General features: G+C 39.3%; 1 protein-coding gene across 3 annotated transcripts in view; it reads right to left on the bottom strand.

The window, feature by feature from the left end:
• The window catches only part of NKAIN3 (sodium/potassium transporting ATPase interacting 3), a 686,257-nt gene extending 671,598 nt beyond the window's left edge, over positions 1 to 14,659 (bottom strand). For all 3 annotated transcript variants that reach the window (XR_004026194.1, XM_030795130.1, XM_030795129.1), the window contains exon 1: positions 14,043 to 14,659. Coding sequence is in view for 2 of the 3 variants with exons in the window: in XM_030795130.1 (XP_030650990.1) it covers positions 14,043 to 14,096 (54 nt within the window). In the remaining variant the exon portion in view is untranslated. The remainder of the gene's footprint in view (positions 1 to 14,042) is intronic.
• Between the last annotated feature and the right edge of the window lie 827 nt (positions 14,660 to 15,486).

The following is a 15,486-nucleotide window of genomic DNA, read 5'->3' on the forward strand; positions in this document are numbered from 1 at the left end:
TCTTTTTAGCTTTGATGTGGTCCTCTAAATGTGAAAACAATATTATTTCCTAAATATAGCGGGACAAAAATCAAGAATTTGGAATAAGAATTCATGCAGAGTTTTGCAAATACCAAACCAGTTTTTCATCTATAAGGAAAATATACTAAGACAATTAATACGTTTTACTTTGTGTTGTGTTGAAAGAAAAACTGAGCTACAAAAATCATATTACTTATATCTGTAATCAAAACCTCTGCCCTCTAATAAATGGATCATTAGTAGGGAAGGAGTTAAAAAGTGTGTATAAAGACACTTTTGGTTGAGCCAAACAAACATATTAATAATAGATGACCAATGTGCCTCTGTATGATGTAGGCTCTGTGAAATATTACAAAATGTTGTCTTCTACTTGTGAAATGCTTCAACAGAACCACATGCGTGAAGAGCACATCCCTAAGGACAACTCCATCTGTGTATTTCCAACCACAGCTCTATTGTAGATGAAAAGAATGTTAGGGGATCTTTGCAAGCCTCCTAATGGTTCAGTGGCTTCATCTAATGCTTCCCTCTAATTGGCCCTGCATTCAAGACACTCTGTCAGTGGTCTCCTTGCCACATTCAAATCTTTGGCAATCACAATACTACAAGGCCAAGGAAGAGTTTCCCAACAGACATCAAAAAGAATTAGTGGCTTAAACTTTGATGGAGAGAGAAGATACTTGTGAGTGTAGGTCCCAGTGGTATTAGCAGATTATATACAGACAGTGAGAAAGCTTTGTCAGAAGTGGTTCATCAGCTGAAGAAAACAGAGCGTGCAAAAATTGCAAAATACTTGGTCTGCAGAAAGCTTGCATTTCATTCTTTTGTTTCAGGATAAATTGGGGTTCCTCCTGAGGGATTCCAAAAATAGATGTCAATAATGAGGGAAAGCTACCTTCTACCAACAGAAATGGCAAAACAAAACAAAAGAAAAAGCCATGTCCCAGAGTTAGTATCTCTTCTTACTACTCAAGTTATCTGGATTACATTTTAAAAATCACATTTCATGTAAAGAAATTGCTTGCTTAAATAATTACTCTTCACAACAGGTTTGACCTAAGCCCAGAAGAGTGACTCTCTTTTTTAATGCAGTCACAATACCACAATCTAAGATCTAATGTAAGATCACACACACAGTTTTGTTATCTGTATTTCTACATTTCTCATGCTTTAAGCAATAGCATCACATATAATTTCAACATACTCCTTAATTTTCCCACATTTCAGTTTTCTCATCTGTAAATGAGAATATATTAATATCTGCCTCATGAAAATAAGAATGATACAATGGAATTTGAAGTACAAGAGGATTTTGTTCCGCATTGTAACAATGATTGCTTTTTAAAATAATTAGAAAAGAAATTTTATGAGCTAAATAAGTTTTGGTGTGCTCACAAATAAATCACCTTCCTGAAGCCTTCTTCAAGATAGAATATTTAGTATTTCAATGTGGGGACAATGGAAAATGCAGATTATCCCAGCCTGGAAGAACCAGATGTGGGTGTCAAAAGGTATTTCAATCATTTCACCATTGATTACTTCACATCCTTGTGGAAGAAGCTAATTAGGACCAATAATGCCAACAGGTGGAAGAACTGGGTGTTGGAGTAAGTCCACCTTTCCTCATGAGAACTAATCAACACTCATTAAGCAGAAATAACTTTCCCTCATAGTGAGAGATTCTAGATTCTAGTCACTCACCTATAAGTACAACCTATAACCCATTATCAGTTCTGAATCATTTAGCCACAAATCAGTTACCAACAAATCAGCTATGCAATGTGCATGAACACTTTAGGGAGATCCAAAAGCTATTATTAAAGCCAAAGGATTTAATATTGTAATTTTTTGAAAATAAAAACTTCTCTATTATGTTTAAACAATTTTACAGATGTATTCAAAGCAATAAATAAAACACTTAGGTTATAAAATATACTTTCTATATATGCATTAATTAGTTACATTAAAAGCTTATGAATCAGTTCCAATTTGGTACAGGGAAAAAAACTGGCCTTATGAAGAAAGCCCCTGCCTGGTGATATGCTAGTAAATAATTTAACAACTGGCCTGGGGAGCTTAAGGAGGATATTTCTATGATATAAACACTTCATAAAAAATTTTTAGCTACCAATATGATGTCACTGGATGTACAATTGGGAAGAGATACTCAATAGATAGTCCTCTGTTATACAGAATTTCCACCATACAAACTGTATGTAAAATACATACCGTGTAGATGTAAAATAACCCCCAGAGCAGAGATACAATATACTGCAATAAAATCATTAGAAAATGTTGACTTTTAAATATGTATACTTTTGTTTTTAATATAATTTAATTATAAGTTTATATAGTTAATTTTTTAATAAAGCTGTATTCAACAACTGGCTCACATGATTCCTGGAAACCTATCAGGAAGCTGTCCCCAGTTGGTACGAATCAGCTCCAGCCCATGACTGCCTCCATCTGCTGTTCACCATCCAGATTTAAAGCAAATGAATAGATGGAAATCAAAGCAAGTTTTACATGCTCAGAGACATTTAAGATTCAACAGGAGAGACTTCAGTATTGAAGCATCACACACATAACTGCTTTGGAGCGAACAATAGCTCTAGATGATTTCTTGAGGACCTCTTGAAGCTAAGAAATGTTACTTTTCATAAACTATAATTTGAAAGAACTTCATCAAGAATTTATATTTTAAATACAAATTTGATAAAGAATTATCATTAACAAACATTTACATCTCCCATTGTCTTAATTATGATCATTTACAGCTAGTTACCAGCCCAGGAAATATAACTTGAGTGTAGAGCATTCCTGTTTGTATCTTAATTAACCAATTTAACTAATCAACATCTGTAGCCTATGGCTCCCACATGCAAACTCTTATTATCTCTTATTATACTAGATATTAATCAATACCAAATTATTACTGTGTCTCTCATTACTGGAATAGAAACTTTCAGAAATATATTTATGACTTATCGTCACCCCTGTTGAGCTCATATCTCTTACGAGAAACTGATCACTAAAATTCTGTTTCAATACTTCTTGTAAATAAAGGAACAGAGCACTCTAAAGAATGCTACTTTATGCAAAAAATGAAAGAAAAAATCTAAAAAATGAATAATATCATTAACACTGCCATGATCTTCCCCTTGCTTCCCTTAACAATAAGCTATCTAATTCTTGCAATTAGAGCCCTTGTCAGTACTCCAGCTCCTGCCGCCCACCCACCTTCACCTTCATCTCCCTTTACCAATGGATAAATGTTTCTCCTCCAGTTCAATGAACTGCAGATGCTCTTACCAGTGTCAAACAGAACAGCAACCTACCAGTTCAAGTGTTTCACATTCTCCAACTTAAGTCAATGCCTTCACCTGACTTTTTTTTTGTTTATAACTATGCTCATCTTAAAATATCTATTCTCCTATACTCTATCAAGACCTAAGGTAAGAATTTTCCATTATAGGGCATTCATAGCCTACCTTCCATTTTATTTCAATATCTTTGCAAGACATATCAAATTAAAAATATAAATTAGATAGTTTGCGCTATATGTCATTTGCTTGTACTGCCATTTAATTAGCATTTGGAATACTAATCATTGATGAAGTATTTTAGTCTAATATTCTATTCTGGCTGTAGATGCATGTTCACACACATTAACACTAATTAGTTTTAATGTGGAATAAAAGCATGAATTTTTGATGCACCTGAGAAAGAAGCTATACTAAATACAAACTTACCAAGTATTTGCCAAATAGTCTTCCTAAAATTGACCTCAAAGCATCCACTAATTGTTTGGAAAATCTCTCCTCTTTTTCAAAATTAATGTTACTTTAAAGTGTAACATAGAAAGTATTATAAGAAAATCGAAATAAGCAATAAAGAATAATTTGTGGTTTTCTTTTTAACTTCTCATTGGTGTCCAAAATACTATAAATCTTAACTTCCACATTATTAATCAGCTTTATTTTAACAATAAGTAATATATTTATTCTCCCATTCCATATCATCTGCACAATGTTATTAATCAGCCAACTCTCAACATGTAAAGCCAAAAGGCACCAATACTCCAGCACTATGCCCACTATACCCTTCGTGCAAGCAGAGCAAGTGCTGAATTTCTGTGTAACACATGAACACCTTTGTGCAGTGTACAGAGTGCACAAACTAATATTAAGGCCTTGGGCCAAATACACTCTACTCGTCTCCTGGATTCTTCAATGTTGCCGATCTGCTGTTTGCTCCAGTTTTCTTCCTCACACTATTTTGGTTTCATCCAGATACCGGGGCCTTGGAAAAAAGGGAAGGTCTATGTCTCTCTAGCTCAGTAACATCTTGTCTGTCATCTTTTTCCCTAAGCATCCCAATTTTGTGTTTTCCATTCTGATTTTTATTTTTATTTTTAATGAGTGATTTGTATTAAGTGCTTGTAAACTTTATTCTCCTTTTCTTTTTTTTTTTTTTTTTTTTTTTAGACAGCGTCTCACTCTGTCCCCAAGGCTAGAGTGCAGTGGCACCATTAAGGCTCACTGCAGCCTCGAACTGGGCTCAACTGATCCTCCTCCCACCTCAGCCTCTCAAGTAGCTATGACTACAGGCACAGACCACCACAACCGTCTATATTTTATTTTTGTTTCCTTTTTTTGGAGAGGTGGGGTCTCCCTGTCTTTCCAGGGCTGGTCTGGAACTCCTGGGCTCAAGGGATCCTCCCACCTCAGCCTCTCAAAGTTTGGGGATTACAGGTATGAGACACTATGCCTAGCCAATCTGATTCTTTAAGCAAGAGGCATTTCATCTTCACCTGATGAAAACAATTGCCTAAGGAAATAGTTCAAATATACACATGTAGATTTGTTCATTTTCCTGATCACTCATCAAAACTTCTGCAAAGAAACCATGCAATGTTTTTATTAATGTGTATTTTGTCCCTAATGCCAAAATATTAAGTACTATTGGCTCATTTTTTAAGCATATAATATTTGAAATTCCTTTCTTATATAATCTGGATAACTGTTCCAATCCTAGAGACCAAAAACATACATTGCTACAACACAGGTACAATTTGTGAGAGAAAGGTAAAAAAATAAAATAAAATAAAATAAAATAAGTAGTTCATGTTTTAAAAGCAAAGACTATTGATGTTCTGGGGATAGAAAAAAATTTAGTTCCCAAAATCTTATGATAAAGATTATTCTCCTAAGGAAAAAAATAAAAGGACTAAGCAAAGCAAAAATCTATATGTAAGTAACCAGAATGAAAATGATTTGATTAAAATGGAGAACATAATTTGAAAAAAACAAAAGCAATTCATTGTTTTATAAAGAATAAAAACTACAGGTATATATAAATACTTATTTCTATTTCAGTGAATTTTGTTCATCTCCATTTTCTTAGTTTTACAACCTTGAAATTTGCTTCAAGAAGCCTGAACTACATATGTTCAAGGGTGGGAATATGTGTTGTTCATGAAATAGAAATCTGTCCCTATGGAACTGAGGATGCAGACCTGGAGAAGTAGGAAATAATTCTGTATTGGTAAGGCATTCAATGGCAGCTTACAGAGACATTCTTTTTTTTTGAAGAGGAGTGACAGAATGAAGTTTCCACTTAAGATTAATCAGGCATTGTAGAGAGTGAATTCAATACATCTCTTGGCAGGGCAAGCAAGCTAAAGGGGGAATTTGGGAAAGGAGGTTTCAACCTAAAGAATTAAAAACAAATTAGATTTCAACCTAAAGAATATGAAGTATTAGTTAATAAAATAAAAGGTGAAATAAGTAACTGAAGCTTAAGACAGAAAAGGTCTGATAGATTTTATAAATTTGATAGCTATATGTCAGGGAGGCTTAAGTCATGAGAATTGCAGAACTTTCTTATGAATACTTATTAGAAGGACATATTCAAACCAATGCTGATCAGGGTTACAAACGCAAGGACTCTAGTTTGAGATCTACTACACAGCATAGTGACTATAGTTAATAATACTGTATTGTATATTTCAAAATTGCCAAGGGAGTAAATTTCAAATGTCTTGCCACAAAAAAATGATATGTGAGGTGATGAATGTGTTAATTAGCTTGTTTTAATTATTCCACATTTTATGCATATATCAAAACATCAAATTACCTCATTTGTATAATAAGGTATATACTATTATTATTTGCCAATTAAAAATAAATATAAGAAATTTGGTTTGTAAAGCAGAGAAACAGGAACATTCCTCAGCCTCACAAATATGGTCTAAAATCATTTTAGTGTGTCCTCTAGAAGGAATGTTGAAACCATTTACTTCAAGTAAACCTTGAAACCATGCAGTATGAGCCCTGAGGCACTTTTATAAAAGCACAGTGATCTTTACTGTCCTGAACTAAAGAAACGGATGCAATGTCGAAAGGGGCTGTGAGGGGGCACCTCACCTACTTCCTCCTGGGGCTTCTATCTGGACTCCCTCTCCAGACCAGGCTCTGAACCTGACCCAGCCTACGACCTAAAAGAGCAGAGAGCCTACTGCAGATACACCAGATGCTACATGTGCAGAGGACAGGCAGTCTCAGCGACTGACCTATTCAGGATGGGAAACACAACACTCCCTCTGATACAGACCACAGCCCTTGAAGAGCCTGTTAGGGTGATTCCATGCTATCGTAGACAATTACGTTTCCATAAGAGAAGCAACTCTTCTAAAACTTTATTTATTTACTTGTTTGTTTGTTTATTTATTTAGGGACAGAGTCTTGTTCTGTCACCCAGGCTGGAATGCAGTGGCACGATCATATCTCATTGCAGCTTTCACCTCCTGAGCTCAAGCAGTCCTCCCACCTCAGTCTCCAAAGAGGCAAGTATTCATCTTACTGTTTGGTTATTTTTTTTTTTTTTTTTTTTTTTGTAGAGACGGGGTCTCACTTTGTTGCCCAGGCAGGTCCCAAACCCCTGGCCTCAAGTGATCCTCCCACCTCAGCCTCCCACAGTGCTGGATTATAGGCATGAGGCACCACACCCAGTATCTGTCCTAAAATCTTAAAAACTAAGGACATTTAGAGGGGCAACTCAGCTAACTCTGCTCTCAACTGACCTTCAGAAATTGGGTTTGCTCCTAATAGCCTTAAGAAGTATCCACAGTCTTTTCTCTTCAAGTTCTTCTGACCCAGGTAACTCTTCATTTGAGTAAATGTTCCCAAACCTTGATCTACCTCAGAATCATGCAAGGAGCTTTCAATAATTTGAGACTCTCAAGCCCTTCTCCAAAATATTTCTATCCAGTAGATCCTGGTGAGCCTGAGCCACTGTTGTTCAGAAGCTCCCCCCGGTGATTCTGATACTGCTGATCCAAAGACTCCCATGAGGGCAGCACTGTCCAGGAGTCCTCAGGCCTGGCCTGTTGCCTCTGGTGGCCTAAGAACTTAACCCTTTGACTCTAATTATTCCTGCCATGACATGGTCTCAACCTTCTGCCACCCATAAGTCCAAATCCATATGCACATTGAACATAAGCACTTCTTTCACCATTTAAGTGGTTTTAATTAAACCTAGGTTTGTTCTACCTTAAAACATACTCCAGACTAGCTCTCTTTCTGTATTAAGTTCCTAGAGTTTCCTTGTATCACAACCAAGTGGCTTAAAACAAGAGGAGCAACTTATCTCACAGTTCTGGAGGCTAGAAATCCAAAATCCAGGTGTCAGCTGGGCCTACTCCCTCTGAAGCATGTAGGGGACTCCCTCTGAAGCCTGTAGGGGACTCCCTCCTTGCCTCTCCCTGGCTTCCATGGGTTTGCCAGCAATCCCTGGCTCACTCCAATCCTCAGTCTTCATGTGGCACCTTGGAAAAAAGGGAAGGTCTACTGTCTCTCTAGCTCAGTAACATCTCGTCTGTTATCTTTTCCCCAAAGCATCCCAATTGCGTGTTTTCCATTCTGATTTTTATTTTTATTTTTAATGAGTGACTTTTATCTCTCTGTGTCTTCCCAGTGTCTTTCCTCTGTGCTTTTCTGTCTTTGTGTCAAATTTCCTGGTTTTAATGCCATCAGTCATAAGAAATTAATGGCTTCATTTTAGCTTAATAACCTCTATAAAAACCACATTTCCAAACAAAATCACATTCTGAAGGATGGGGAGTTAGGACTTCAATGTATCTTTTTAGAGGACGAAATTCTTCCCATAACACTCTTCTCAGCAGTTTGCTGTCAGTGTTCTGTTATTTACTCAATTATTCATAAAAACAAAATGCTCTGTTAACTGAAGGGTCTATGTCATTTATTACAACTAATCCATGTTAACTGTATTAATGTTAACGCTAATTTAAATGACTGCTTAGTACCTTACTAAACATTTAATAAAATTATTTGTTAATTAATTCTCATTAAATAAAATAGCCTCTCTTGCTGTACCATGATTTACATGCCATGGGAATCACTTCTTATGTTGACTTTGCTTCCACAGACCTGGATTCCTAGGACAGAATACAAAAGTATGACAATTCATGTATTTTTATTAAAATGATAGTTCTGCTCTTAACCTCTCAAAAAAAATCAAAAGATATAATTTGATAATAATCATTTATTGGCGTATATCCTTTTTATTACTAATGATTCCAGCTCTATGTTTTTTTTTTGTTTTGTTTTACTTTTATCTTGAAATGTCAGCCCTATTTTTAAAGTAAGTTGATTCTTTCCAACCTCTTCTTCTGTATCCTTTGCTGGCTCCTTGTTCTCTACTCACCTTGTATTAAGTCCTGTTTTCAGTTCTAGTCTCAACTACGTACTGTCTCTCCCAAGGTGATCTCATCCAGGGCTTTTTAAATACCAATATTGTTCATGAGTCTTAATTCTAAATATGCAGTCCAGGCTTGCCCTCTGGGTTCCACACTCATGTACCTGACAGCTACTTGGCCTCAAGTCTCAGAATCTTAAAGTATCTAAAACAGAACCCTTATGTATCCAAACACATCTGCTAGACCTACACACACACACACACACACACACACACACACACACACACACACACACGATACCCAAGCACAGCAATTCATTCTGTTACTCATGTTGTAACCCTTCAGTATTGGCTAACGCAGAATGGTTTCAATACCAGTCACAGTATAACTCAAGTCTCATTAGTAGACAAAATTTGAATTTCACTAACCTTTAAGTTTCACTAACTTTAAGTTTCATAACATGAACCACGGTATTGAAATAAAGAAAGAGAATGGAAACAAAATGATCAATAATTATATTGCAGAGGAGAAGAACTATTAAAACCATGTCAAAGCCACAGTATCAGTATAAATACATAGTAAAAGAAAGATATTTCAGCACTCTCTGTCCAATATCTATGACAGGTGAGCTGCACCTTTCACAGCGCTTAGTTTTTTAAAAACATGTTACCACAGCTACACCACCCCCCTACAGACACCTCTTAACACATTTATCTCAGCATTCTAGTGTCATAGGTGCTTTGCTCACAGATGGTTTGAATGTGGTATGGAAAGAAAGTTAACTAAACTTCGTTTCCACTGTGAGAAAAAAATGCTGGTTTTCTTTAATTTGAGAGAATGTTCTCTATTTATTTATTTATGTATTTACTTATGTATTTCTTTCTTTTTAGATAGAGAGTGTCACTCTGTCTCCCATGTTGGAGTGCAGTGGTGGCATCATAGTACACTGCAGTCTCGATCTCCTGGGCTCAAGCAATCCTCCCACCTCAGCTTCCCAAGTAGCTGGGACTAGAGGCACAAGTCACCACGCCTGGCTAAAATTTTTTAAAATTTTTTGTAGAGATGTGGTTTCGCTATGTTGCCCAGACTGATCTGGAACTCCTGGACTCAAGCAATCCTCCTACCAAAGTGCTAGGATTACAGGCATAAGCCACTGTACCCAGTCAGATGTTCTCTACAATAAAAAATATACATCTATGAGTAAGAAGCTGCCTATTTTCTCTAAATCTTGTAGGGTTTCTGGTACCACAGACATGTCCAGTGAGAGTTTTCAGTTTTGCTTCCCTTATTCCTAGGTCTAATGGTAATAAGGCTTTCACCTTGAAGTGATGAAAGGTGCAACGAATGTCCATGGGTAATAATAACATCCTGAGACGAAGTAGTGTTGAACATGCCGGAGTCTGACCTCTGTGAGATTGGGAAGTTGTCTAAAGCTCTGTGGGAACAATGCCTGCCAAAATTAGTGCAGCACTTCACTGAGGCTACTCTCAGAAAATGGCTCTGAAATGAGATGTGGCATGTCAGACTTTGAAACCATGCAATTAAGGCTTATTTAAATGTGGTACCTGAAAAGAATGTGCTAAAAGCATATGATCAAGTGTTTCTTTTTATGTATAGATTACACATATCTCATGACAAGTATACACAGTATTATAAAACAAGCAAAACTGAAAGTATCCTTACAAAAAAAAATGTACTTAAAAGCTCTTGGATGACTAGATGAATCAGTGACACACTAACAAATCACTTCTTTAAAAAAAATTATTTCACATAGTTTTTGATGGGCCTGTATTCATACTTTTCACTTTCTCTTTAATTTCATCTAGGAAAATCAGGAGGATCACAAATGAAAACCATGAGGCAAACATCTTGAGGGCAGAAGCCTGGAGAAAAACTAATGATGAAAGACAGTCAGAGCAGTAGAGTGAAAAAAGTAGAAAATGACAGATTTTGCAAACCAAAGCTCATCCACAGATACTAGCTTGAAAAGGATATATTTTCTCCAAGTAAATTTCCCATTTGAGTTTTTATTTTCCCACTCCACACAGTAGTTCAGATGAAATGGGAATAAGATAATGAAAAGCTTTTATTTGTTTCTTTAACTTTTAGGAGGAACTAATGTACCATCTATGTGATGACCTCCCAGTTAAGCCTTAGTCATGAGCATGCAGATTGTCTTCAGCAGATGTGTTCTCCCAACGCTGTCCCCTTTCAACACCCTCACTAGTTCACTGCCTCATAATCTCCATTGTCTGACAGTTGGTGGAAGCAGAAAAAATCATAAAAGGGCAAAAAAAACAGTTGGTTTCAGTAGAAAGTGCACCAGATCTGGGAAACAGGGATCCCTACCCTATGATATGCTGAAGCAGGCTTATATGAGCTCAGAGTTAGAACTGGTTTTGTTAGATTTTTAGGAATTTTGTGAGCCAGTTGTTAAATACAGCCATTATTAAAAATTAAATTATGCAAACTTAAATTTAAAGAAATCCTACTAAAAACCAAGGTACTGAATAGTTAACAGTTATTCCTTCCTAATTATTTTGCTTTGTTTTACTTTACCAATGCTTTTGAGGTTATGCTATATAAAGTATACTTGAAATTGGTCATGATGGGAGTATTTACACCAAAGAATTTGGCAAACCCCACAAATCAGTGGTTGCTTACTGTTTTTTTGATTGTCTAGGCTTTTTAAATAATGGAGAAATATTTCAAATAATGCATATTAAACCTAAAAGTGTGTCATGTCTATAGACATTACATTGTCAATAGCTATTAAAGAAACTGAGGAAATAATTTTTAAGTATTTAAAAACTATTATCCAATTCAGCCAAGAATCTTTTCATGTAATTGATGAAGTAAAGTTCTAATATTTTCTTCAAATTTTCACTTTCCTCTTTTTTCTTAAAGCATACAAAAATATTCACCAACATTCATGTCAGATTTATAAAACCAAGAGTTTGTCAAACTCAGCAAAAAGATTCTGCCAAAATTAAATGGCTGTATGGAATTCACACTAAAGACTATTACATATTTTTCTATTGCTATCATTTGTCAACAGAGAGCCACACATCTTTCACATAAAGAAGATTATCTTGTATGATATTATAATGTAATATATACATATGTTTTGTTTTGTTTACAATCCAGTTGTTAAATGCTTACCATCACCCCAATATTTCTACCATCCAAAAACTATTGATTATGGAAAAACTGTTTAACTCTATGAATATCAACTTCCTCACCTGCAAACAAATGAAATGAGTATCTACCTCACAGGATAGTTTTAAAAGTCAAAAGAAATGTTTATGTCAAAGCCCTGTATGGATTGCAAATGTTATGTATTATCAAAAATTCAGCAAATATGTTTCAGCTCCTAATATGAGCTCTAAGAACTTGCAGAGTTTGTAAAGATCACTAATACTATGGTCCCTACCCTCAAGTTGCTTACAATCTAGTGGTGAGAAATATGTGTAAATAACTTAAAATTATTTAAGAGTGTATCAAATGTTTTATAACAGAGGAAAAAGCGAAATGCTATGAGATTATAGGGATATAAGGGATTTTACCTGGAGCACCAAGGAAGGCTTCATTAAAAAATGGAATTTTAAGATAAGCTTTGACAAATAAGTTGCATTTGTATCAACTGAGAAAGTGGAAAGAGGGGGCATGCTTGGCTAATGGATGAAATCTCAAAAACATTAACATCACAACGCCTGTTAAGAAAATCACAATTGCACTGATAAATCTGCTATATAAGAACCTTACTTGTTATTTCCATGTAAAATAGAAATTAGGCATTATAGATTATGCAATCCAGCGTGCCTATCTATAATCTTACATTGAATCAAGGGTTGACTCAATGGTTTAGTCAGTTTTTCCAACTTATAAGCCATGTCCATTTCTGAAAACCAAAATACAAATCAAGCTCCTGCCTTTTCTTAGTGAATGAAAACATTCATATTGTTTTAAATTTTTAAAATTATTTTTCAAGAAAACTATAAAATATGTTTGATTCAAGTATTTCACACGACAGAAGGCACTATCCAATAGGCTTAAAAAGTCACTGATTTCAAACCTACGAATACATAAATTACGGATGCATTATGTGAACAATGAAGGGCACATCCAAAGTGAGGTTTTCATGGGAGACTGGAACACTGAGGCAAGAGAAAAGTGAAAACATTCTAAGGCCTTCATGTAAACAAGGACTGACTACTAAAAAGCACGATTTTATCCCTCAGTTAATAAGTCTTGCAAGGGATGACATTACTAAGTAAAGTTCATTGCAAGCTTTTTCCTTTGCTTGTCAAAATATACTAGATTTATATTTGTGACTCGAAAAAAAATACAATGCTTCGAAGAAAGCTTGGCAGAGCACTCAGAATCTGTCTTAAGTATAACGCAAGGGAGATGTCTATTAATCTCTCACACACAAAAGTCTGACTCAAAAGGTCTGTGGCCTTGACCTCAAGTGACCATGGAATAGACCACAGAGCCAGTCCAGGATCCAAAGGGATTAAGAGGAGCATTTGCTCTGCTCTGAAAGGCCCTTTTTTCCCCACTCTAGTTTCTAACTTCCCATTACACACACTCCCTCTGCAAGGCACCGCGCCAATGGAGCCGGTTCACTCTGTTCTCTCCTTGATGACAGCTGTCAGTCTGTCGCCGCCTGAACATGCAACATTTCAACAAAATCCAAAGCGGAACTGGAAGGGCAGGGGCTGAGGCACACAGCCTGATCTCCTTCCTGGAGGTCCCAGACTCCTTAACCATCACTTTTCAACCTGCTGAAGGTTAAGAACCACCTCACTCTTCACTAACAGAGTTGAGGCAGCTTCTGTCTCCTCAGAACCTGGGCATTCCCACACAGTGTAACTAAGCAACATTCCTGGAAATCATCCTAAGAAAAAAGAGCCCGCAAGTCCCCGTGTAACTTCAGCACGAACGCGGAGGGTGCTAAAGCCAGGTGTCGGATCAAGGGGCGGGAAAATCGCTTACTCCCCCGGCGCCTGGATAGCAACCCCTGGACCGCATGGCGACGCCCGGCGGGAGCGCGGCGAACCCCAGCGCACGGGACCCGGGGTGAGACCGCGCCCTCCTGCAGGGCAGGGGCGAGCCGGCGAGTGCCCGCGGCTGGAGAGCAGTGCGAGCCCAGCCGGGCGATGGGGAGAGCGGGAGCCGGGCGGAGCGCCCTGTTCACCCGTTCGCCCTTTGCCTGGAGCTGTGGAACCGCAGAGGGAGTTGGAGAGGCCGGTCCTGGAGCAGGGACCTGTCCTGGGGCAGGGGCGCTCGGGGCACTCACCAACTGCAGCGCGCAGAGGCAGATGAGCGAGCAGCGTCCGGTGCAGCAGCCCATGGTGCCGGCAGCGTCCGAGCGGCGCTAACTGCCGGGGATCCGCGTCCTCCGCCGCTGCTGCCTCCTGACTCCGGAGTAGTCCCCGCTCGGCCCAGCCCAGGCTCCCCGGCCCCGCGGCCGCCGCTCGCGGCTCCTGGGCTCGGGGCTCGCGCCCGCCTTTGTTAGTTTCCCGGCGGGGCGGGCCGAGGTCAGTGCGGCGCGCACGACCCGAGCGTCTGGCGGGGGTCCCTGCGTCCCACTGTGCAGGTCTGCTTCTTGGGGAGGGGGAGCCAGGCAGGCGGGGCCGGGGGTTGAAAGGAGGCTACAGATGGCGAGTGGGTGAATGTCTGTTTAGGGGAGGGGAGTATGTAGGAGGTGGGCGTCTGGAAACTGGAGTGGGCTGTCTGGGTCCGTGTGTGTGTGTGTGTGTGTGTGTGTGTGTGTGTGGTGGGAAGGGAAGAATGAAAGGGAGTGCCGCTGGGGAGGATCGGCCTGTCTAGTTAGGAGTCTTTGGGGAGAAAGGAACAGGGACAGAGAGTAAAGAGAATGAATATGAATGAGCGTGAATTAGGGCGGCCGGCGGCGATGGAGACCCTGGTTGACCGGTGTAACTGGGTATACCCAGCTGGGCTTTCTCGCTGAGGGTCGTGCTGGGGGTTGGGAGGGTGGTCGGACGCGTTTCCAAGGGACGGGACACGGCTTAGTTGAGCTGCCCCAGAGGTGGCGAGGATGGGAGTTGGGATAGCTTGGGTTCGGGGGAGGAAGGGCCGGGACGCGAGACACCCAGGGTGGGCGGGCGCCGCGGAGCGCAAGGCCCAGCTCCGGAACCTGCGCGGATGCTAGAGGGCCGGCGGGCGCTGCGCGGGTGAGTCTGTTCAGCCGGCTCTGGGCACGCAGCTCGGGGGTCTCCCCGCCGAGCTTGCTTCTGCCCGCCGCAGCCGGTTGCCTGGAGGGCGCCCCTGCTGGAGTCTGAAAGGGAAAGTTGGACAGAGTTGGTTGGCAAGGGGCGCTGCGGCGGAGCGATGCACCCGCCCAGGGCGCCGGGACTAGCCAGGACGCCGGGACTAGCCAGGACGCCGCGGAGTGACCTGGCTTAGCCTTCTTACCTCACAGACCCTTTGAAATCCTCACCGGGAGGGAGAAAAGAGAAGTCGAGGAAGAAGAAGATGCGTAGCTTTTTCTAGAAATGGAGGAGGTTTCCGGAATAGGTATAAATACATCTTCACAGAAATAAATTGAGAAGGATTTGGAAAGAAGATCTCGGATAGTTAAGATACGGACAAACTCTCTGTGAATCCTGTGGAAACTCTCCTGCTCTCCCTCACTTAATAAAACAGAGCGGAGGCGTTCTGCAGAGGATGAAATTTCATCAGGGCTCAAAGACAGATTTTATGGGCGCATTTGTTGTACC

The sequence above is a fragment of the Nomascus leucogenys genome, chromosome 16, assembly GCF_006542625.1.
Source record: "Nomascus leucogenys isolate Asia chromosome 16, Asia_NLE_v1, whole genome shotgun sequence".
In the NCBI taxonomy this organism is placed as follows: Eukaryota; Metazoa; Chordata; class Mammalia; order Primates; family Hylobatidae; genus Nomascus; species Nomascus leucogenys.